The sequence below is a fragment of the Syngnathus leptorhynchus genome, chromosome 7 (assembly GCF_054491065.1).
Source record: "Syngnathus leptorhynchus isolate UIUO chromosome 7, UIUO_Slep, whole genome shotgun sequence".
Lineage (NCBI taxonomy): Eukaryota > Metazoa > Chordata > Actinopteri > Syngnathiformes > Syngnathidae > Syngnathus > Syngnathus leptorhynchus.
The window spans coordinates 14,493,658-14,519,469 of record NC_141201.1 but is presented as its reverse complement, the minus strand read 5'-3'; the positions used below and the strand labels follow the sequence as shown (position 1 = coordinate 14,519,469).

At 43.4% G+C, this 25,812-nt stretch overlaps 2 protein-coding genes across 4 annotated transcripts in view; one reads left to right on the top strand and one right to left on the bottom strand.

Moving 5' to 3' along the window:
• nlk2 (nemo-like kinase, type 2) overlaps window positions 1–25,812 on the top strand; it is an 86,311-nt gene that overhangs the window by 44,178 nt on the left and 16,321 nt on the right. The window lies entirely within an intron of this gene.
• Window positions 1,846–25,812, bottom strand: part of LOC147054856 (Na(+)/H(+) exchange regulatory cofactor NHE-RF4-like) — a 57,291-nt gene continuing 33,324 nt past the window's right edge. For 2 of the 3 annotated variants that reach the window (XM_085915700.1, XM_085915701.1), the window contains 6 exons: window positions 24,525–24,661; window positions 24,244–24,451; window positions 22,348–22,544; window positions 22,167–22,253; window positions 20,029–20,074; window positions 19,348–19,601 (listed from right to left, as the gene is read on the bottom strand). In XM_085915700.1, coding sequence (XP_085771826.1) covers window positions 19,507–19,601; window positions 20,029–20,074; window positions 22,167–22,253; window positions 22,348–22,544; window positions 24,244–24,451; window positions 24,525–24,661 — 770 coding nt within the window. In that variant the 3' untranslated portion in view covers window positions 19,348–19,506. Of the gene's footprint in view, window positions 2,769–19,347; window positions 19,602–20,028; window positions 20,075–22,166; window positions 22,254–22,347; window positions 22,545–24,243; window positions 24,452–24,524; window positions 24,662–25,812 lie in introns of those variants that run through there. The other variant, XM_085915702.1, reaches the window with a different exon arrangement.

Genomic DNA, 25,812 nt, shown 5'->3' with positions numbered 1-25,812 from the left:
AATTGCCTCTTAGTCAAATTATCCTACCAATCACACACTCAACCACACAACTTAGCGCTTTTTAACTTTTAGGCCTATCTCGAATGGGTATAAAACCCTTCCAAACAGCTAGGAAAAAAACGACAAAAAAAATCTACGCCCTTCTCCAATCAAGAAAAAGAAGCTCTGTCTTTTTTAACCTGTTCCTCCCACTGGGTCTTGGACCCAAGCTGTTCTTTGGCTCGGAAAAACGTACAAAGAAAAATCTACACTCTTCTTTTAATCACAAAAAAGAAGCTCTGTGTTCCTTAGCACGTTCCTTCCACTGGGACTCCAACCCAAGCCAGATCCCGTAGCTTGGAAGAACAGACAAAGAAGAATCTACGCACCTCTTCGATGAACGAAAAGGAAGCTCTGTTTTCCTTAGTCTGTTTCTTCCACTGGGACTTAAACCCAAGCTATATTTCGTGCACTTTCCACTCTTACGTGTTTCACAACAACACAATCACACAATTTTAGGGCTTTAACTTACTTGTCCCCTGGTTCGTTGCACTGCCGGATCCCGTCAATCCACTGTTGTCAGACGAAGGCAGACCTAAGATGCTGGCCCAGCGAGGAATTTTCTTGCCAGGTCTTTTCTTTACCAGGTCCTCCTAATGGACGCTGGCTTGTCGACAATGCAGCACGTCGTCCTCCGTCAATCAGCAGTGGGTATGTTGGAATCCGGGTCACAGCACCAAAATGTTAGGGATGTTCCGACTCTAACTTATTTTTGCAAGAACCACAACGGGAGACAGTATGCCTTTTTAAACACTTGCAAGTGGAGAGTCATTCGTCGCTGTGCATACAGCGATCATCGAATGAGGTCTGACTCGGACCTCTTGCAAGAGCCTTTTTATTGAGAGACACAGGGTGGGGTGTGAGTGGGCAGGATGGGGGTGAAACCCCTGGCCTCTGATCACATCATAGCAGGGGTTGTTTTACGATGTTGAGTAGACAGAACAACTTTGATTGCGTCTTCTACAGTTGGTCAATCAGTGCAAAGGATCTTAGCATTTTGTTCTACTACTTTGTTAAGACAGGACAAGTTTAGGTTAATTATTACAGATTACATTCCAACATAATAATATGATCAACCTAATCTATTCTACCCTAACAATTATGATGATGATGATGATTCATATCAATGAGGAAATCCATTTGAGATGAGACATGGAACAAATTTAACTTGTAAGTCAAGGCACGATTAATACATAGTCTGAACATAGATATTCTGAAGATGTACTAAGCACACACTGACTAAAGTTGAAATAAAGTTGAAATATTACAAAGAGGCCATCTTAAAAGAATCACATTTTATTTTGGGTTACTAGAGCGGTAACTTCAAATATGTTGAGATATTGCCAATCAAAACATCTGAGCCCAGCAGTCATCCTTTTTGGGATGTTTAAGGTTTGTACTTTTATTGTTGTAATTGATTTGATTCTTTGAATTCTATTACCATATTTTTTTCATCCATGTCAGTGTGGCTTTAACAATCAATTTCTATTGAACATCTTGTGGCACTTACATGGATCTAAATTGATTTCAGTTAAGATTTGAAAAGGAACACACAAGGCATCATAGTGTATGGACTAAAATTGGTTTTGCAAAAGGATGCAATATAATTTTTCATACAAGCAGGTCTGAATGCATAATAAATGAGGTTCTAGCTGGTGTTTGACGACTTTTCATGCCAAGCTGAATGGCTGCTTGTATATTTACTGGAGTGGTATGGTGACATTCAACTTTTTGTTCACTAAAGCTTTACTGAAAGACAAAGATGCAATTGAAATATACAATTTTGACAAAATAGGAAGTAGTATTCCTTACATGAATAATGCAAATCTATACATGGACACCTATGAAACTTGCCATAGCCAGATTTTCACTCTCAGTACTGGTTTTGATAGATCATTGCCTTTCATAAATTTCAATTTCCATTTTCAAATTTCAAAACATACTGCACGTGTAAATTAGAAACTGAAGTGTAATTTCTCAGGAATGAACACAACTATTTGCGGTCCGAGTTGTTACTCTCTCTTGCCATAGCTTACATGATAATCTTGGTGATCATGCCTTTTGCGTTGTGTTGGAATGAAGTACTTGGATCAAATTATACTCATTACAAATTTTTATTGAGTAATAACTGACATACATACATACATCGATATGAAACTAACCACAATTTTACAACCACTGGATTTGTTTAGTTTGCTATTTTGAAAATGTTTGTATGATGTGTAATATTTTAATCAGATGCACTGTATCCTTCATAAATCTACACACACGCGCACACACGCACACCGAATATATCTATTAAATGATTCCCTTCTGAACTGTAAATCAAAGTTAAAATTCAGTCTCCACTTGATGATTGTCAGTTTGGAGATGTGAAATCTAACTAAAAGATTCATCTGGAAAATTGGTAACAAAAGTAAATGTGACATTTAAAAAAAATCCATAATTTTTCTGGCTGTTATTTGTATCTTGACCAAACTGGTTTATTTTTATCTGAATCTTTCAGTCCAAAAACTTGGAATTAGTTTTGTTTCTAGCTGACTGAAACGAACTGAATATTAGAGTCTGCCAAAATCTTTATTACATAGATTGACCCAGTGCCATTGGGAAATTCATTTAAACATGTTTTGAGCCGAAATCTCCTTCAACCTTCAGCGCCTCCTTTGGATGGATTGGCTTACTTCATTTCCATGGTGTCGTCACAAGAGAGCATTGCCAAACCTTTGTGGCTGCACAAAACAGTGAAAGCACAATTAGTTTTCATATTTCAATTTTTTTTAAACAATTGTTGCTATTAATTGTAACATATAATCAAAAATAAAAAGAAATACATAAATGATCAATTAAATAAAGCAAGTGAAATAAACCAGCAAGAATTCTGGCTTCCACAAACCGGTAACTTAGACACACAGACTAGTCCTGTCATTTTAAGAACATACATATTTAAGTAAAACGGTCATCATCATCATCATCATGGGTAAAACGGTAAATCACGTCTTAATATCTGAACATTTAAATATGTAAACTAAAGTGTAATCACATTTGTAAATGAATGGCTTCTGGTTTTTGAAATGTAAATAAACCTATTTACTGTGATAAAACAACAAAATTGCAATAACTGCATTAACCATCAAAGTGAAGTCTAACTGTAGTCTTGAAACAAACCTGAATAAGGAAAAACATTGCAATAAAATAATGCAAACTGCTACCGCTATTGTTGGGTGATGGTGATGCTCTTTCCGCCCCCGGGTGTCGGTCAGAACACAGGAGGGAAGACGTGGTTCAGTTTTTATTGCTTTACTGAATTATTGGCAAAAAATAATACAGAACCGTATATGAAATATTCTTGGCAACACACTAAACATAAGTCATCAATCGAGACAACAAAACACATTAGCTAGCGACCGTTAGTCGCCGTGCCGCTGCGTAACGGCCACTTGTACAATGCGAGGCAAACTTAAAGGAGCGCGCCGGAGCTGTCAATCAAACGGCGCGCACACAAAGCAAACCGCGATCGGACAAACGGCACAATAGTGGACAGTAGTAACAATGAAATGTATATACTCATTTTGTGTCAAAGACGCTCACGATCACAGCAACATACTCAGTTAATACCAGCAACCTTTAACTTACCACTGCGCACAAGTGAAAATGGGTATAATGTCTAGACCCTAAATATAAGACGAGCCCTACTTTTTCAGTCTTATGTCAATGCAAAAAACCTCGTCTTATATTCAGGCCAATACGGTATATAAGCCGCACGAGTTATTCACAAAGAAAGACTGTACACAGAAAGCATTTTTAAAGTTTTAATCACACTAACATTTCGTTTTAAACAAGTAACATTTAATACTAGCTGGGCTAAAGTTTTAATAACATGAACATCTTGTTGTACACACGGAAGTAACAGCACGAACCAGGTGGGTAAAAAAAAAAACATACCAGTCAACAGTCACTGAGAGCCGCCTTTGTCTTCCTCCTGTCCACTGAAACCAGCAAAATCCTCCTCCTGTCCACTGAAACCAGCAAAATCTTCCTCCTCATTGTCCAAGTGGAATAGCACCAGATGTCGTCGGAACACTCTTTGTCATTCTCTCTCGTCGCTTTCATCGTCAAGTCAAGTTTATTTATATAGCCTTAAATCACAAACAGTCTCAAAGGGCTTCACATAGACAAACAAATTGACAATTATTCTCAAAGCATCCCCTGATCTTAAAGCGTACGTTTGGTCATTCGCCATATTAACATTTTTCTATTCTACGAATATGGCTTAATCAAATCCCTGACGTTTATTTAAAAAAAAAGAGACTCGTGTAGGAAATAAATAGCTTTTAGTAAGTGTGACATGGAAATATGGGAGCATCCATGTTGCTTAGTTTGTGGCCCGGATCAGGCAGCTGCGTGACGTCAGCAAGTTGTTAGCTTGGCTGGCTTAGATCTCATCCCCAGCGTTGGTACAGTGCCAACAATCTTTGCCCATAAAGAGGAAAACTGATGCGAAAAGGCAGCAGCGTCATGAAAAGAGATCCCAGAGACAAAACATTGCCCTTTTGAGACAGGTATGTATCTGTGATAAGCAGTTTTTGTCCCCGATTTTGATAAATTACTGCGCGGTTATTGTGGTTTGTTTACATTGGTTTCCCGTCATGGCGGGCAAGCACATTTTGCCAGGGAAGTCATTTCCTGTTAAGTGATTTTAGAAACGACTATGATCAATTGGTCTTTTAAGTAAATGTTTGGAAGCTGATTTGTATAATACAGAGATGAGAATGGCAAATGTGAAAAAGCACGGAAAAATAGCACTGGGTGATACCCGCAAGAGTCGCCGAGCCTAACGTTGCCCGGCCAGCTAGCCTGGCGCTCCCCCCATATATAAAAAAAATAATTTTCTCAACGCCCCTTCGTAAGTCGTCACCTTATCGTGGTGGAGGGGTTTGCGTGCCCCTATGATCCTAGGAGCCATGTTGTCTGGGGCTTCACCTGGGCGCCTGTACATTGGGCTTCACCCCGACGAACAAGAGGGTAGCCTCCCTCCGCCTTCGGGTGGGGGAACGGGTCCTGACTGTTGTTTGTGTCTATGCACCAAATGGCAACTCAGAGTACCCACCCTTCTTGGAGTCCCTGGAGGAGGTGCTGGAATAACCCCCTGATCTGAACCCGAGCGGTGTTCTATTGTTGGACTTCTGTGCTCGACACGGATTTTCTATAATGAACACCATGTTCAAGCATAAGGGTGCCCATGTGTGTACTTTGCACCAGGACACCTTAGGCCACGGTTCGATGATCGACTTTGTAGTCGTGTCATCGGATTTGCGGCCGCATGTTTTGGACACTCGGGTGAAGAGAGGGTCGGAGCTGTCAACTGATCACCACCTGGTGGTGGGTTGACTCCGATGGTGGGACTTTACCTTGGGACTTTAACTTTAACTTTAAGATGCCGGTCCGACCTGGCAGACCCAAACACTCTGTGAGGGTCTGCTGGGAACATCTGGCAGAATCCCCTGTCAGGGAAAGCTTCAACTCCCACCTCCAGCAGAGCTTTTCCCATGTCCACGGGGAGGCGGGGGACATTGAGTCCTAGTGGACCATGTTCCGCGCCTCCATTGTTGAGGCAGCCGACCGGAGCTGTGGCCGTAAGATTGTTAGTGCCTGTCGTGGCGGCAATCCCCGGACCCGCTGGTGGACACCGGTAAGGGATGCCGTCAAGCTGAAGAAGGAGTCCTATCGGGCCGTTTTGGCCTGCGGGACTCCGAAGGCAGCTGACAGATACCGGATGGCCAAGCAGAACGCGGCTTCGGCGGTTGCTGAGGCAAAAACTCGGGCGTGGGAGGAGTTTGGTGAGGCCATGGAGAATGACTTCCGGACGGCTTTGAGGAGATTCTGGTCCACCATCCAGCGTCTCAGGAGGGGGAAGCAGTGCACGGTCAACACTGTTTACAGTGGAGATGGTGTGCTGCTGACCTCGACTCGGGACGTCGTGAGTCGGTGGGGAGAATACTTCAAAGATCTCCTCAATTCCACTGACACGCCTTCCATTGTGGAAGCAGGGCCTGGAGACTCTGAGGAGGACTCTCCAATCTCTGGGGTCGAAGTCACTGAGGTAGTTAAAAAATTCCTCGGTGGCAGGGCCCCAAGGGTGGATGAGATCCGCCCGGAGTTCTTAAAGGCTCTGGATGTTGTGGGGCTGTCATGGCTGACACGCCTCTACAACATTTCGTGGACATCGGGGACGGTGCCTCTGGATTGTAAAACTGGGGTGTTGGTTCCCCTCTTTAAGATGGGGGACCGGAGGGTGTGTTCCAATGACGGGAATAACACTCCTCAGCCTCCCTGGTAAGGTTTATTCAGGGGTGCTGGAGAGGAGGGTCCGTCGGGATGTCGAACCTCGGATTCAGGAGGAGCAGTGTGGCTTTCGTCCTGGCAGCGGAACAGTGGACCAGCTCTACACCCTCAGCAGGTTCCTCGAGGGTGCATGGGAGTTTGCCCAACCAGTTCACATGTGTATTGTGGACTTGGAGAAGGCATTCGACCATGTCCCTCGGGAGATTCTGTGGAGGGTGCTTCGGGAGTACGGGGTGCAGAGCCAACTGATAAGGGCGGTTCGGTCCCTGTATCACCGATGCCAGAGTTTGGTCCGCATTTCCGGCAGTAAGTCGGATTCATTCCCAGTGAGGGTTGGACTCCGTCAAGGCTGCCCTTTGTCACCGATTCTGTTCAAAATGTTTATGGACAGAATTTCTAGGCGCAGCCGAGGCGTTGAGGGGGTCCGGTTTGTGGACCTCAGCATCAGGAGTCTCTGCTTTTTGCAGATGACGTGGTGCTGTTGGCTTCTTCGTGCCGTTATCTCCAGCTCTCACTGGAGCGGTTCGCACCCGAGTGTGAAGCGGTCGAGATGAGGGTCAGCTCCTCCAAATCTGAGTCCATGGTCCTCTGTTGGAAAAGGGTGGAATGCCCTCTCCGGATTGGGGATGAGGTCCTGCCCCAAGTGGAGGAGTTCAAGTATCTTGGGGTCTTGTTCACAAATGAGGGCAGGATGGAGCGCGAGATCGACAGGCGGATCGGTGCAGCGTCGGCAGTAATGCGGACTCTGTACCGGTCCGTCGTGGTGAAGAGAGACCTGAGCCTAAAGACAAAGCTCTTGATTTACCGTCGATCTATGCTCCTACCTTCACCTATGGTCACGAGCTATGGGTCGTGACCGAAAGAACGAGATCCAGGATATAAGCGGCCGAAATTAGTTTCCTCTCCAGGGTGTCCGGGCTCTCCCTTAGAGATAGGGTGAGGAGCTCGGTTATCCGGGAGAGACTCAGAGTAGAGCCGCTGCTCCTCCACGTGGAGAGGAACCAGATGAGGTGGCTCGGGCATCTCATCAGATGCCTCCTGGACGCCTCCCTGGGAAGGTGTTCCAGGCATGTCCCACCGGTAGGACACCCCAGGGACGACTAAGGATGCGCTGGAGAGACTATGTCTCTCGGCTGAACTGGGAACGCCTTGGGATCCCCCGGGATGAGCTGGATGTAGTGGCTGGGGAGAGGGAAGTCTGGGAGTCCCTCCTAAAGCTGCTGCCCCCGCGACCCGACCCCGGATAAGCGGAAGAAGATGGATGGATGGATTTTCTCACCCGATTTACACGATTCACGAAAATACTTTCAACGGGAAAAAACACGGAAATCCGCGGAAAATTCTCATCCCTGTATACTAGAATACTTGCCTCGAGCTCGCTAGGCAGCCGGAGAGCTTTGCCAGTGCGAAAGGGGGGGGGGGGGGGGCACAACCTTTTCTACAGAACATCTAATCGTTGTATTCATTTATTCTTACATCATTAATCACAATACCTTTAAATTTCAACATAATCAATTTCATATAAAGGTAGTGTATAGACCTGATTGGGGCTCAACGGGATCAACTCGGTGACGTCATATCCGGGGCGTCATTTTTCTTCCCCAGGCAGCAAAAGTGCTGGTCAAACAGTTATGTTTCAGGCTGTATATCTCTTTTCCCTCAGAGGTGTGTTATTTATTTTTTGATAATGTACATTTACTTTATACTAAATCAGTGCCTGCGTTCTACAGTTTGACCAAAGGTACCCTTTAAGCTCCCAAAAGGGCAAGGAAAAACCCAAAAAAATCCTACCAGGGGAAAAACAAGAAACCTTGAGAAGGGACCACTGATGGGAGGATCCCCCTCTCAGGATGACGAGGCTGGAATGGATGCAGAGAGGGCACATAAAATACACAATATAAAAAAATCAATAAAAAAGTGGATGTCCAAGTCCATCGAAGAGCAGCCGTAGGTGCCCTTGATTGTTCTGCCAGTTTCTTCGAGGAGGGTAATCCGCTGCAGTTCCCTCATCTTGATTGGTCCACGAGAATCCAGACAGCTGCTGTCACCTTGGGTGTCACCTAACCACCTCCCCAGCCGGGGAGGGGTGGGGGGGATCAAGGGAGAGAGCGAAAACACAAACTCTAGCCGAATCGGCCACTACAGGTTAATTAAAGGTCATATCATAGAAATGTGTCTTTAAACATGTCTTAAATGTTTCTACTGAGGTAGCAGTTCTAATATCCATTGGTAGGGCGTTCCAAAGCTCTGGAGCCCGAATACAAAATGCTCTGGACCCTGCAGACATTTTTTTGGCCCTCGGGGTCACTAAAAGACTAGCGTTTTGCGAACGAAGGTTACGAGACAGAACGTAAGAAACAACTAGGTCGATGAGATATGTGGGCGCTAAGCCATGCAATGATTTATAGGCTAACAGAAGAACCTTGAAGTCACATCTTAGATGGACCGAAAGCCAATGTAACTTGGCTAATATTGGGGTAATGTGATCAGATTTTCTTGTACGTGAGAGCAGCCTTGCAGCAGCATTTTGTACAAACTGTAGACTTTTGATGCTGGACTGAGGAAGACCAGAGAATGATGTGTTACAGTAGTCCAGGCGCGACATAATAAACGCAAGTATAATAGTTTCTGCATCACCGGTCGAGAGGATCGGACGAATCTTAACAATATTACGAAGGTTAAAAAACGCAATTCTGGTAATATTCTAAATGTGCTGTTGAAAGGAGAGCATTTGATCAAATATTATCCCAAGATTAGTTAAAGTATCGCTCTGTGTGATAGTACGATTATCTATAGTTATAGTGGTTTCCTTAAATAAGTGTTGATAACGAGCTGGACCAATTATCAACATCTCAGTTTTATCTGGGTTAAGACGAAGGAAATTGGGAGACAATTTGATCAGTAAGACATCTTGATCTCCGTAAGGCACCCCTCAAGATTACAACAGTCCCGCGGGTCTGTCATCGATAACGGCATATATAATTGATTGTCATCCGCGTAACATTGAAAACTAATATTATATTTACGTATTATGTCCCCAAGCGGAATCATATAAATATTAAATAGAATTTGTCCGAGTATCAATCCCTGTGGGACACCACACGTAACATTATAGAGCTCAGAGGACGCATTGCCATGGACCACTCTGTGCGTCCTGTCTGATAGATAGGAATAGAACCAGCCTAGTGCTGACCTTGAAATACCAACACAGCTTTTAAGACGCCCTAATAAAATATCGAAGTCTACAGTGTCGAAGGCAGCACTAAGATCGAGTAATAACAATACCGATGAAGTGTTTGAATCCATAGCTATGAGGAGATCATTAGTCACTTCAGCAAGTGCTGTCACGGTGGAATGATTAGCTCTAAAACCAGATTGAAAAGATTCATATCAATTATTGCCGACCATGTAATCAATAAGCTGCTGCGCTACTACTTTTTCAAGAAGTTTTGCTATGGTTTTGCTATGCTAATGGGAGGTTTGAAACGGACCTATAATTACTGAGACAGTCCGGGTCGAGATTTGGTCGCTGAAGTAGCGGTCTAATGACAGCGGTTTTAAAGGCTGTTGGCACTATCCCAGAGGAGACAGCCAGATCAATTATATTTAAAACGGACAGTCCTAAAATTTGAAGTAATTATTTAAATAGCTTGACTGAAAGCGGGTCGAGTAAACATGTTTGTTTAGCTGCACTAACCAATTGTGTAAGTCTTTCAAGGGAAACGCTTTTAAAATTTGAGAGGGTTATTGATTGCATGATCGTCAGCGCCGGTAATCGGCGAGCCCGAATGAGTGATTGGAATGGTCATCATGATCTCATCCCTAATGGATTCAATCTTTCGAGCAAAAAATTTCATGAACTCTATCAGCTGAGAGGAAGGAGCTATCAGGGGTCGGCTGGCGTAGCGTTAGCTTTGCCACGGTATCAAATGGGTATTTAGGATTGTTTTAATTGAGATTAATAATTTGCGAGAAATAATTAGTTTTTGCTAAGATAAGCGTATCTTTATATTTCAGGAGGCTGTCAGGCCATGCCTGATGGAAAACCTCAAGTTTGGTTAAATGCCACTTGCGCTCATGCTTTCTACATAATTGCTTAAGCGTACGTGTTTCATCTGTAAACCACGGAGTAGGCACTCTACGGCGAGTTTTCAGACGTAGCGGCGCCACAGAGTCAATGGTATTTAACAATGTCGTATTGAATTATTTGTAAGATTATCAGTAGAGCCAATATATGCAGGAAATATGGCAGTTGTCGGTGACAGTAACTCAGATAGCGCAGTCGCAGTCACAGAGTTAATATTACGGCTGCTGTAATTCTAATTGCACTCTTGTCTGACAAAGAACTAAAATTTCAAATTTTATTACGTAATGATCAGACATAACAGGAGTGGATGGCAGTACTGTTATATTTGAGGTTGCCAGTCCTCGGGATAATACCAGATCTAAGGTATTTCCATTCGTATGCGTTGCTGCTTGTCCAGCTTACGTAAAACCAAACGTTATCAGTTAAAGTCTGAAACGACGAAGTAAGTCACTCTGACGGTAAATTCATGTGGATATTGAAATCGCCCATAATTATTATATTATCCGCATTTGTCACTAGATCAGCCACGAATTCTGAAAATTCATCCAGGAAGCCAGAGTAAGCCCCGGGTGGACGGTAACTAACAGCAAGATAAAATGAAGGTAAAGCAGTGGATCGGACAGTAAGAACTGCAAATGTTTTAAATACGTTAATCGAATGGGGCCTAAATCTAAGATCGGAATTAGAGATGAGGGCGACACCCCCACCCTTTTATAGAGGACCCGCAATGTGCGAGCTCACAAAATTTGGAGGTGAGGCTTCATTAAGCGGCAGCAGTACATTAGGTTTTAACCAGGTCTCGCTAAGACCAAATACGTTTAGATTATGTTCCGTGATGAGGTCATTAACGAGAACTGCTTTTGTATGAAGCAATCTAATATTCATAAAACAGAGTTTAAGTGTAATCGGTCGATCAGGGTTTGTATCTATCGAAGGATTTTTAAACGAAATGCGAGTAAGATTGTGTTCTCGAGGCCTGACATCACCTCTCAAATGTTTATTAGCGTGGTGGGACGATACGACCGTAGGAATTTGATAGTAAATATTCAGTACACATGTAATATTATCTGACACAGGCACCGTTTCATCAGCGATACCGGTCGGAGTGGAGTGATTGGCTTTATCTACTACCGTAATTTTCGGACTATAAGTGGCTTCGGAGTATAAATCGCGCCAGCCATTAAATGCTCAATAAAGTGGGAAAAAAACATATATAAGTCACACCGGAGTATAAGTCGCAATTTTGGGGCAAATTTATTTGTCAAAATCCAACACCAAAAACAGACATGAACCAGCAACAACAGGCTAAACGATACGGTATGCTAACGTGACATATACACAAACGAGGAGCTGAGAACGGGCCTGACGTAACATTCAGAGTTATTCAAGTAAGTATTACATAAATAGCACGTTTATCAAACCATCTGTGTCACTCCAATTCATTAAATCCATTGATTGTGCTTTATGCGCCGCATATGCTGACGTCGGACCCGTTGTAAGTTGCATTTCTAATTATTCCACAGACCCATATAACGATATATAAAGTATATTTCAAATAACTATCATATTACAACTATTATCAAACCATCTGCGTCACTCCAAATCATTAAATCCATCGATCAAATTCCTCGTTCTTTATGTCAACAACGCCGCGCACACACGTCGCACAGATCTAGTATAGAACTATATTGGAGTGTTAACAAAGTAACAGGAAAGACGTGGGTTTATATAACAACAATATTATTAAACAATCTGTGTCACTTTAACACATTAAATCCATCGATCAAATGCCTCATTCTTTATGTCAACAACGCCGCGCGTGCGCTGCAGAGATCTAGTATAACTATATTGTAGCGTTAACAAAGTACCAGGAACGACGTGGGTTTGGTAAACGGCTCTTTATTTAACAAAACAAGAGTTCAACGAGCCAACAACTACTGAACTTCCAGCCATGGAGGCGGAAGAGAGCTTCATAGAATACCAGCAGGCGTGCGTAAAATCCATGTCCGAGCCCCATCCACCGTCCCCGGACAGCCACCCGGCCGAGCGCTGGCCCCTGACTTCCATCCACGGAGGTGGAAGAGAGCTCCATAGAATAGGAGCGTGCGTGCGTAAAAGCCATGTCCGAGCCCCATCCACCGTCCCCGGACAGCTACCCGGCCAAGCGCCGGCCCTCGACTTCCATCCACGGAGGTGAAAGAGAGCTCCCTTTGAGAAGGATCGGGCATGCGTAAAAGCCATAATAGTTTTTCAAACCTTCTGTGTCACTCCAAATCATTAAATCCTTCAAACTCTTCGTCCTCCTTGTCACTTACAAACAAAGCCGCTAATGAGGCTGGTTGTACATGGGGCCCTTTGTCATCTTCGTCATCCCGTGATCGAATCCTTTGCCCTTTATGTAAACAACCGCCGCGTGGCACGGGTGACATCACTTGCAGTTCAAATGACAATAATCCCTTGCTACATCGCGGTTCGTTTATCGTGGTTTCACTACATCGGGAATTTTTGAATTTTGAAAATTTGTGAAAAAAATCACATAAGTCGCTCCTGAGTATAAGTCGCCCACCCCCCCCGCCCCCCACCCAAACTATGACAAAAACCGCGATTTATAAGCAGAAAATTATGGTACCTCAGTAGAAAGTGTGTCCACGTGTACTGTAGCACTATTCAAACTGTGACGCTCTAGTCTACACAAGGAGCTATGTGCTTGCTGGGAGTCCAGCCTAGCACTAGTTAACTTCAACTTAACAGACTAGTCACCTGTGCCCCGGCCTGCTCTAAAGCGACCTGTCATGAATGGCTCAAATCTATATTCCTTGAAAGACTGAAGGCGCCTTCACGGTTAGTATGAAGGCTGTCCTTACTCAGAAGATCGGGGCAGCCCCAGAAGGAGGAACAGTTATCTATGAAATACAGTCCCTGCTTTTTACAGAACCCAGCCATCCATCGATTAAGGGAGACTAATCTACTAAACCTCTCATCAGTGCCTCTCCCAGGCAGGGGGCCAGAGACAAATACTCGATGCCAACTCATCTTTCTGGCGAGATCACAAGTCCTCGCTATGTTGTTTTTCGTGATCTCTGATTGCCTCAAACTAAAATCATTGGCGCCGACGTGTATCACTATGTCAGAGTAGCTAGTGTTGTTGGAACTACGCTGTTGACTCGGCCTATTGCGAGTCAGCTTCCTAAGATTGGCTTCTGTCGGGTGCTCTGCCCCCAGGAATACACATTACCATGGCTGGATATTTAAGAGTGATATTTCGGGTAATGGAGTCACCTATGACAAAGGTGCTAGGGCCAGTAGACCGAGATGACTTTGGACGGCTATGCGTCTTACCTGGCTCATGGCGATTAGCAAGCCGCTTGGGGCTAATGCTAACTGGGCTAGCGGGCTGACTAGAGTCTGTGTCCGCCACATCTACTGTTAATCGCATTATTCTGCTCTAACTGGCGGACACGTCCCTCTAGCAGGGACAACCTCTCTAAGAGAAGGGTGCAGTTGGTGCACGAAGCCGTACTTGATCGGCAGCCATACTTAGGTGTCGTCACTCTCGTCCTGAGGCAAGTTCACTCCTGAGCTTGTGCTGTCCTCTCCGTCACGCAGTAGACCGGCTTTTCGAAACCCATTGGTAATGGTGGATTTTTTCATACTGCTCCATGCGGTCAGGATCCACTGGCAGACTTGTGCGAAAGTTGCTCTTCGCATGCGTCCAGTTTTTGTAAAGAATTTCTCGCCGCTGGTCATCCAAGCCAACTCGCCAAATCGCCAACACCATGACGCTCCTCCTTTGAAGTCTTGATATTTCTTTTCAGTAGCGATGGCTTTTGCTTTTAGTCTGATCCGCACGGTGGAAACACCTCGGCCATCCGCTCTCTGTGTGTTCACCCAGTCTTCAAGAATATTTTCCAGTTAGGACCATCGGCCTTTAAGACCTCTGGAAGCTTTCGTCGTCTTTTTACATTGTTGCAGTGCTTCCCGATGCCGTTTCCACCGTCTCACCATTGATTAAATAATGCCAAGTTGACGTGCAACCGCTCTCAGGGTTCAAAATTTGAGAAAAAAGTACCGGCTTATAGTCCGAAATTTACGGTATATAGCACTTTATCTACACTACATGGTGCCCAAAGCGCTTTACAATGCCTCACTTTCATCCACACATTCATACACCAATGGGAAGCTGCTGCTGCTATGCAAGACGCTGCCAGGTCCACATTGCGAGCAAATTGGTTTGGTTCAGTGTCTTGTCTTTGTCTTCTTGTCTTGACACTTTGACATGGTCACCAGAGTTGAGGTTCAATCCCACAACCTTAGAGTTGATAGGCGAACATTCTACCACTGAGCCATGCCACCCCAGTGCAACATGTAAAACTGTCCACAGAACGGTATCTTACTACGCCATACTTTCTTCCGCTCTTGGCAAAACAAATTGCTGCCAAGGACATCAAGATTGATTGTAGATCAACACTTGACTGGAATGGGTACACGACCCTCAGTAAGAAGCTTGGTGAGCATCCATGTGACTGCAATTCGAAGAACAAAACAACCAATCACCTTGCTCTTTGCAAGATGTCTTCAAGTCACAGGCGCATTCATCAAGTTTATTTCAAGTTTATTTGTATAGCCCTAAATCACAAGCAGTCTCAAAGGGCTTCACATAGACAATCAATTGACAATTATTCTCAAAGCATCCCCTGATCTTGGGCTCCCAAAAGGGCAAGGAAAAACTCAAAAACCCCTACCAGGGGAAAAATGAGAAACCTTGAGAAGGGACCACAGATGGAAGGATCCCCCTTTCAGGATCACCAGGCTGCAATGGATGCAAAGAGGGCACATAAAATACATCATATGGAAATCAAAAAGTGGATGTCCAGGCCAAAGCGAAGAGCTGTCGGAGGTGCCTTCGATTGTCCTGGCAGTGTCCTCTAGGAGGGTATTCCGCTGCAGATCCCTCATGCTGAATTGGTCCACGAGAATCTAGATAGCCGTCGTCAGCTTGGGTGTCACCTAACCACCTCCCCAGCCGGGGAGGGGTGGGGGGAGTGGGGTCGGGGAGAGGGAGCAAAAACAAACTCCAGCCGAATCGGCTACTACAGGTTAATTAAAGGCCACATCATAAAAATACGTCTTTAAACGTGTCTTAAATATTTCTACTGAGGTAGCAGTTCTAATATCCATTGGCAGGGCATTCCAGAGCTCTGGAGCCCGAATAGAAAATGCTCTAGCCCCTGCAGACATTTTCTTGGCCCTCGGTGTCACTAAAAGACTAGCGTTTTGCGAACGAAGGTTACGAGACGGAACATAAGGAACAACTAAGTCGACGAGATATGAAGGCGCTAAGCCATGCAATGATTTATAGGTTAATAGAAGAACCTTGAAGTCACATCTTAAATGGACCGGGAGCCAGTGTAAATTGGCTAATATTGGGGTAATGTGATCAAATTTTCTTGTCCGTGAGAGCAGCCTTGCAGCAGCATTTTGTACTAACTGTAGACTTTTGATGCTGGACTTGGGAAGACCAGAGAATAATGCATTACAGTAGTCCAGGCGCGACGTGATAAATGCATGTATAATAATTTCGGCATCACCGGTCGAGAGGATTGGGCGAATCTTAGCAATATTACGAAGGTGAAAAAATGCTATTCTGGTTATATTCTTAATGTGCTTTTGAAAGGAGAGCGTTTGGTCAAATATTACCCCGAGATTAGTTACAGTATCACTCTGAGTGATAGTACGGTTATCTAGAGTTATAGCGGTTTCCTTAAATAGATGTTGATAACGAGCTGGACCAATTATCAACATTTCAGTTTTATCTGGGTTCAGACGAAGGAAGTTGAGAGACATCCATTGCTTGATCTCCGCAAGGCATGCCTCAAGATTACAACAGTCCCACGGATCTGTCATTGATAATGGCATATATAATTGGGTGTCATCCGCGTAACATTGAAAGCTAATATTATATTTACGTATTATGTTCCCAAGCGGAGTCATATAAATATTAAATAGAATTGGTCCTAGTACCGATCCCTGAGGGACACCACACGTAACTTTATAGAGCTCAGAGGACGCATTGCCATGGACCACACGGTGCGTCCTGTCCGATAGATACGAATGAAACCAGCCTAGTGCTGACCCCGAAATACCGACACTACCTTTAAGACGCTCTAGTAAAATATTGAAGTCAACAGTGTCGAAGGCAGCACTAAGATCGAGTAGTAACAATACCGATGAAGTATTTGAATCCATAGCTAAGAGGAGATCATTAGTCACTTTAGCAAGTGCTGTCTCAGTGGAATGATTAGCTCTAAACCCAGACTGAAAAGATTCATATCGATTATTAGCGACCATGTAATCAATAAGCTGCTGCGCTACTACTTTTTCAAGCAGTTTTGCTATGAATGGGAGATTTGAAACTGGCCTATAGTTACTGAGACAGTCCGGGTCAAGATTTGGTCGCTTAAGTAGCGGTTTAATAATAGCGGTTTTAAAGGCTGTTGGTACTATCCCAGAGGAGATAGACAGATTAATTATATTTGAAACGGACGGTCCTAAGATTTGAAATAATTCTTTAAATAGTTTGGTTGGAAGCGGGTCAAGTAAACATGTTGTTTGTTTAGCCGCACTAACTAATTGTGAAAGCCTTTCGAGGGACACGCTTTTAAAATTTGAAAGGGTTATTGCATGATCGTTGGCGCCGGTAATCGGCGGTCCCGACTGAGTGATCGGAATGGTCATCTTGATCTCATCCCTAATGGATTCAATCTTTCGAGCAAAAAATTTCATGAACTCGTCAGCCGAGTGAAAGGAGCCATCGGGGGTTGGCTGGCGTAGTGTTAGCTTTGCCACCGTATCAAATAGGTATTTAGGATTGTTCTTATTGAGATTAATGACCTGCGAAAAATAACGAGTTTTTGCTAAAATAAGCGCATCTTTATATTTCAGGAGGCTGTCGCGCCATGCCTGATGGAAAACCTCAAGTTTGGTTAAACGCCATTTGCGCTCATGCTTTCTACTTAATTGTTTAAGCGAACGTGTTTCATCTGTGAACCACGGAGTAGGCTGTCTACGGCGAGTTTTTAGACGTAGCGGCGCCACAGAATCAATGGCATTTAACAATGTAGCATTGAATTCATTTGTAAGATTATCAATAGAGCCGGTATATGAGGGCAATACGGCAGTTGCTGGTGGCAGTAGCCCAGATAGCGCAGTCGCAGTCATGGAGTTAATATTACGGCTGCTATAATTCTGATTGCTCTCTTGTCTTTGACTAAGAACTAAAATTTCAAATTTTATTAAGTAGTGATCAGACAAAACAGTAGTGTAAGGCAGTACTGTTATATTAGAGGTTGCCAGTCCTCGGGATAATACCAAATCTAAGGTATTACCATTCTTGTGCGTTGCTACCTGTACGGCTTGCGTAAAACCAAACGTATCAATTAGAGTCTGAAACGCCGAAGTAAGTGGCTCTGACGGTAAATTCATGTGGACGTTAAAATCGCCCATGATTATTATATTATCCGCGTTCGTCACTAGATCAGCCACGAATTCTGAAAATTCATCCAGGAAGCTAGCGTAAGCCCCAGGTGGACGGTAAATAACAGCAAGATAAAATGACGGTAAAGCGGTGGATCGGACAGTGAGAACTTCAAATGTTTTAAATATGTTAATCGAACGAGGCGTAAATCTAAGATCGGAATTTGAGATGAGGGCAACACCCCCACCCTTTTTTCGAGGACGCGCCACATGCGAGCTCACAAAATTTGGAGGCGAGGCCTCATTAAGCGGTAGCAGGTCATTAGGTTTTAACCAGGTCTCGCAAAGACCAAATATATTTAGATTATGTTCCGTGATGAGGTCATTAACGAGAACCGCTTTTGTATGAAGCGATCTAATATTCATAAAGCCAAGTTTAAGTGTAATCGGTTGGTCAGGGTTTGTATTTATCGGAGGAGTTTTGAACGAAATGAAAGTGAGGTTGTGTTCTCTAGGCCTGACATCACCTCTCAATTGTTTATTCGCGCGGTGGGACGATACGACCGTAGGAATTTGATAGTAAATATTTGGTACACACGTAATATTATCTGAAACAGTCACCATATCATCAGCTATACTGGTCGGGGTGGAGCTTTTGGATTTGTCTGCCACCTCAGTAGAAAGCGCGATCATGTGGACTGTAGCACTATTCAAACTGTTACGCTTTAGTCTACACAAGGAGCTATGTGCATGCTGGAAGTCTAGCCTAGCGCTAGTTAACTTTAACTTAACTGACTCCAAACCCATCCTGACAGGTGGTCTAATCACCTGTGATCCGGCCTGCTCTAAGGTGACCTGTCATGAGTGGCTCAAACAGTAATCTATATTTCTAGAAAGAGTGAAGGCGCCTTCACGGTTAGGATGAAGGCCGTCCTTCCTCAGCAGGTCGGGGCGGCCCCAGAAGGAGGGCCAGTTATCTATGAAATACAGTCCCTGCTTTTTACAGAACCCAGCCATCCATCGATTAAGGGAGACTAATCTACTAAACCTCTCATCAGAGCCTCTCCCAGGCAGGGGGCCAGAGACAAATACTCGATGCCGACTCATCTTTCTGGCGAGATCACAAGTCCTCGCTATGTTTCTCTTTGTGATCTCAGATTGCCTCATCCTAACATCATTGGCGCCGACGTGTATCACTATATCAGAGTAGCTAGTGTTGTTGGAACTACGCTGTTGACTAGTCCTATTGCGAGTCAGCTCCCTAAGATTAGCTTCTATGTCGGGTGCTCTGCCCCCAGGAATACACATTACCGTGGCTGGATTTTTAAGCGTGATATTTCGGGTAATGGAGTCACCTATGACCAAGGTGCGAGGGCCAGTAGACCGAGATGACTTTGGACGGCTATGCGTCTTACCTGGCTCATCGCGATTAGCAAGCCGCTTGGGGCTAATGCTAACGGGGCTAGCGGGCTGACTACAGTCCGCGACTGTGTCCGCCACATCTACTATTATCGCACTATTCTGCTCTAACTGGCGGACACGTCCCTCTAGCAGGGACAACCTCTCTAAAAGAAGGGTGCAGTTGGTGCACGAAGCAGTACAAACCTCTTGTTCCGCAGACATACTTCCGCGTCCGATGATCGACTTCCCACTTGCTTTTCTTCAAGCAGGCAAGCAAGCAAAATATAGGATCGTGTGATCGTGATTACAGGAAATATTTCGGGTAATGGAGTCACCTATGATCTCAGATTGGGCAGTAACTGACAAGTTATACAGTCATGTTATACACATTATAGCACAACATCAATTGATCATGGGTACTAAAAACCACAATAACGAACTTTTAAAAATCCCCCTGGACTTGGTATGATCAATCAAAGGTGGCAGTTAAGTGTGTTAACAATGTTCATTTTTTTTCTCTCAGAATTCTGACTTTAAAGTCAGAATTCTGAGAGAAAAAAGTCAGAATCCTGTCACCCCTCGTTTTTTTTTTTCTTCACTGGCCCTAATCCTCTTCCGTATAAACAAGTCAAACATCATATCCGTAGATTTATTTTTCAGACAAATGAAATAATTTTAGTTGTTACCTGCTGCTGACAGTTTCAAACATGATGTCATAACATCCTGCGGCACCTGCAACGTGTCATACAAGTGTACATGTCTACCTGTTTGCAAATGAACATGAATGATTCAGATGTTTTGCAGAAATTGAACTCTTTGGCATCCTATCTACGCTCAGAAAAATGCTGACTGTGACCTAAAAACATCACCAAATGAATTAAAATTGGACGATGAAGGATTATTTTAGTTGGCTGAAGAAACAGGGTGACTTTACCCCATGAGACGGGCTGATAGGAGGGGTCATGTACCAAAGAATCTAAAACGAGAAACCTTCACTGACAAAGTTGTTTGTCACCTCCCTGACAAAAGCCATTTGACCTCGATTGCTCAGTTTGAACTGGCAACCAGCTCGAGGAAGAGTTTTGTGGTTCCATTCCAAAGTCATTTTGAGGTATTGTGTCGAATTTTTAAAGCGGGAATCATGTTAGAATAAAATGTGGAATTATGTGCAGGTGTGCAAGTCAATTGAGTTTTGCTGTAGGATAAAATTTCCCTCAATCATAAGAACGTATTTATTATTTTATTATTATTATATTTTCCGGACCAAAAGGCGCACCGGATTATAAGGCGCACCTTCAATGAACGGCCCATTTTAAAACTTTGTCCATATATAAGGCGCACCGGAATATAAGGCGCATAAAATAGAAGCTATACTGCAACAAACTGCGGTTGACTAGGGTTGCAGTATGCATCCACTAGCCAATAACCAATGAGCCCTCTGTAAACAATCGCGTTACTCAAACTATCCTATAAAATGATCAGAACTGATTAAAGTTCGATCTAACACCTTGGTACTGCTTACCTATGTTTCCCTTCCATATCGATCGTAAATTTTCTCAAAATATTAACAGAACAGCCTATTTTGACATGAAATAGCCTCGTGCGGATGGCAGCTATCACTATAGCATTAGCCACCCGCAGACTCCCATGAGCCTCAGCAAAGTGTAAACAATTGCGTTTCTCAAACGACGGCTTATAAAATGATCGAAACGGACTAAAGTTCGATCTAACACCTTGGTACTGCTTACCTATGTTTCCCTTCCGTACCGATCCGTAAATTTACTCGAAACATTAACAGAGCAGCCTATTTTGACATGAAATAGCCTCGTGCGTATAGCAGCTATTGTTAGAGATGTTCTGACTCTAACTTGTTTTGCAAGAACCACACGAGAGACAGTATGCCCTTTAAGCACTTGCAAGTGGAGAGCCTGTCCGTTACTGTAGGTACAGCAATGTTCGAACAGACTCTGACTTTGGATTCATGCAAGAGAGTATTTATTGAGAGAAGAAGGGTGGGGGTGAGAGTGGCCAAGGTGGGGGTGAACCCCTGGCCATCTCAGGGGGTCACAGCAGGGGGTGTTTTACGATGTTGAGTAAACAGAACACCTCTGATTGCTTCCTCTGCAGTTGGTCAATCAGTTCAAAGGATCTTAGCACTTTGTTAAGACAGGACAAGCTATGTTAATTATTACAGATTACATTCCTACATAAGCATAGGATCAAACTAATCTATCAACCCTAACAGCTATCACTATAGCATTAGCCACCCGCAGACTCCCATGAGCCTCAGCAAAGTGTAAACAATCGCGTTTCTCAAACGACGGCTTATAAAATGATCGGAACGGACTGAAGTTCGATCCAACACCTTGGTACTGCTTACCTATGTTTCCCTTCCATATCGATCCGTAAATTTACTCGAAACATTAACAGAGCAGCCTATTTTGACATGAAATACCCTCGTGCGTATTTTGAAACAAAATAGCCTCACGGGTACATCAGCTATTCAGTGACGCCCCCTGACCACGGTTGCCGTAATGCTGATAAGCGATGCGACCTTGTAATTTACGAGTTGTACTAAAACGTACTGAAAATGTTGGCAGAGCACTGTGTATAACCAGTATGGAGCAACAAATTCATAAATTGATCCATATATAAGGCGCACCGGACTGTAAGGCGCACTGTCGGCTTTTGAGAACATTTTAGGTTTTTAGGTGCGCCTTATAGTCCGGAAAATACGGTACACTGAATTTTATTTTTCCCTCTAAGTCCGTGGGTTTGAACTGTTAAGACGTGCAGACGGTTGAAAATAGAGATAATGTAATACCTGTGCTGTTTTAATTCCGATTTGACCAAGGACACAGTCATCCTGGTTTATGAATTCGTCATGAAAAAACAGGGGGGAAATACCAAGCTGGAGAGAAAACAAAACAGCAAAGAGGCCATTTCTAATACATGTATGATTATTACTTAATTTTTTTTGCAAAGTACAATGTAATGGAACCTACCTCTCTGAAGAGGCGTCTCCCTGGTATCGATATAGCGGTAAAGCTGACTCTCGTACCGCTTCTCCGAACCCTTTGGACAATATCCTCATGCTCCATGCACTCTACTGGTTCTCCATTGACTGCCAGCAGTAGATCTCCATCCATCATTCCTGCCTCTTCTGCTGGACTCCCCTTGTCCACCTCCCTAAGAACATGAACTGAGCCATATAGGCCATTCATCTTTTTAGAACATAAGAAATGGTTCCTTGTGAAAGATTGGAGTAAACATTGTTTTGACTGAACAGCTATTATTTCACATAGCAATGAAAATCCACAACTGTTGTACAGCTATTTACCAAGCCCATCACCAAATGGGCTTCAATAACATGAGACCATGGGTAAATACATATATTGACCCTGAATATGTTTGATGTATTTAGAGAGCTGTAAAAAAAAAAAATTGTCACACATGAATATTTCCTATGATCAAACAAACTTAAATATTAGTCAAAAACAATACATGTAAACAAACAAAAGAAATGCAATTCTAAATTATTTTTTTTATTATTAAGGAAGAGAACAGATCAAACCCTCATGGCCCTGTGTGAACAAGTGATTGGCCCTTGAACTTGTTGGCCGATAACAGCCGAAATCAAGAGTTTTCTATTACTGGCAATAAATCTTTCTATATCTTTGGAGATACCAACAGCTTCATACTCCAGGCTGTCAGGATCCTGAACTCTCTCCCCCCTCCACCCTCGGCTGCATAACGTCCTGTACTTTTGCGCTGTATTCTGGCTGTCTGCTGTATGCACACTTGCTCCATTTTGCTCCTCTTATTTATTTATTTATTTATTTATTTATTTATTTATTTATTTATTATTTATTTATTTGGGTTATTTGCTTATTACTCATTCATCGCTCTTATCTATTCGTTATTACTTATTGTGCTATTTGCGTGTATGTATTGTGTAATGTGTCTAGTCACCGTGGGATGGTGGGAAACGTAATTTCGATCTCTTTGTGTGAAGAAATTGACAATAAGGCAGACTTTGACTTTTGACTTTGATATCTAAATATATTTTAAACCAAATTCACTTGCTGATGTGTTTTTTTTTTACTTCTGTCATTATCCACAGCCCAAATGCGCTTTAGCGTGAGGTCGCAAACTGAGGGTCAAACAGGATTTTCTGGTCATTCATGGTTTTATCAATCACTGCAAGTCATCCAGCCCCAGACCATCACACTAATCCCCCACACAATGTCTGACTGTTGATATAGTTTACCCCAAAGTGTTGGGAATTATTGAATGTGTTTTGCTAAAAAAAAAAAAAAAAAAAAAAAGCGAAGCAAGGGAGGCCAGCGGATCATTACACATTGTCCTGGGTTGATTTGTGACCTTGATGAGTCGTCGTTCTCCTCTTGGGGTCATTTCTGTAGGTTGGCAACTTCTCACAAAGTTCACCACTGTTCTATGTTTTATCAGTGTATGTATAATGGCCCTCGCCTTGATTTGTTGGTGTCCTAAAGCTTGGCAATGACTTTATAACCATTTCCAGACTAATCGCCAGCTACTTTTTCATCTGTTCTTGCGAAGTTTTTTTTGCATCTTGTCAATTAGTTGGAGCTTTTTGCAATCTTTTGACTGACACAATTTTATTTTCTTGTATTTAAGGGAGGTCCTGTTGAATAGGTAATCAGACATGGGTGTGGTCATAGAATATCAATCAAAAAACAGGATTAACCACACTAAATTCACAATTTACCAAGTTGGGCAAATACATTTTCACACAGGGTCAGGTAGGTTGGATAGGAGTAAAGATCAAATTGTTCTTTGTCCAAGGACATACTGAGATGGGGGTATTTTTCTTCCATTTTCTCAAATGACTTCTGTTATTCCCGTCATGAATGTCTCACCTGTTCGTTGTATATCTAGAAGCTTCTCTTGCCTCAGCAGGAAACCATATCCATCAGGTCCTTTAACCAGATGCATTGTCTTTGCTGAGTATGGAAGATTATAGTCGACTGCCAGCACAGGCAAGATGGGCATTTTCCTCCTGATGTAGCAAGACTCGCTTTCACCATCAATAACCAACACAGTCACAGAGTCTGCACTCTTCTTCAACTGAGAAACAAAACACACTGAAGGACTTATAATACAGCAATGTAACTATAAATAAGAGAAAATAATTTCCTACTGATTTGTTGATGGAGTTGTGTGTGAGATTGGATGTCCTGACACCATTTATCCAGACCAATCTGTCCCCACTTCTGACTCCAGCTTTCTCTGCTGGACCACCAGTTCCGATGCTCAGTATGCAGTGTCCTTTTAGAACTGCAGACACATTAAACTTGGGTGTAATATATACTGCTGGTCTCTTGATTAAAGCGCGAAAGCTCCGCATAATTTCAAAGTACGTACATGTTTGTAATTTACACCGAGCTGTCTGTTTTAATGCTGTAGTTTTGATAAATACTGCATAATATGTTTTATGTTTATGTAACCAATGAGCTATATTTGATCTTTTTTTTTTAAATATCAGATTCAAATCAGATTTCTTATGCACATTTGGAAGAGGCCTAATTTTGACCTGAGGACATCTGATCCCATTTGGGGTTTTCCTCTAATGCCAGGACACATAGCCAAGTTGTTATCCATCCATCCATCCATCCATCCATCCATCCATCCATCCATCGTCTCCCTTTTTTTAGTTTCCAAAACCCAGGCATTTGAACAGGAGTGTGTCGACTTTTTATATCCATAGTAGCATCTAGATTTGATATCTCGCTTGCTCTCGCAGTCTCTGTCTCTCTCTGTATCTCTCTTGCTCTCTCTCGCCCTCGCTAGGTTGTCCACAGCCGAGACTCCCATCGTTGGTTCTAGTCATCCCGATTCTCCATACATCTGGCCAATTCATTAGTGTTCAGGGCTCCTGCATCCCTCTTGAGTATGTTAGTGAGGGACGTCCTCTTGACCGATGTCCATGTATTGGTTCCCATAGCACCAGTTAGCTGGCTGGCAGCTCTCGGTGCCTTCAGCAATGTCCTGCTGGTCTCATTCTCCTCACAGAAATCTTGTCGCTCACCCTAGGCATTCCCTCGTACAGGATTTTGTTGGTTACATATTTGATAGAGACCATATATCCAGGCAGCCAATTGTGCAGAAGAGCAAGGTTGCAGAACTCCAGAATGCAGAACTCTCAGCCTCTCCTCCAGGCTGTGTCCCTCCACCTGTCCCTCCTTGGTCCTCTTCCTTTGAAGGCCAGGGTCACTTGTGAAAGCTTTCCAGTTATATCAGATGTTGGGACCTTGTTTGGGGACCCTGAGGCTCAGGCAAACTCTCATTGAGACTATGCGGTGGTCTGAGCCCACAGAACTAAAAGTGCTGTATGGGTCAGCATTCATGATGGAGTTCCTCCACTTTTTCCTCACTAGCATGTAATCTAGCTGCCGCAGCATTCCTGAGGCTCGGTCTCGGAAGGGTCA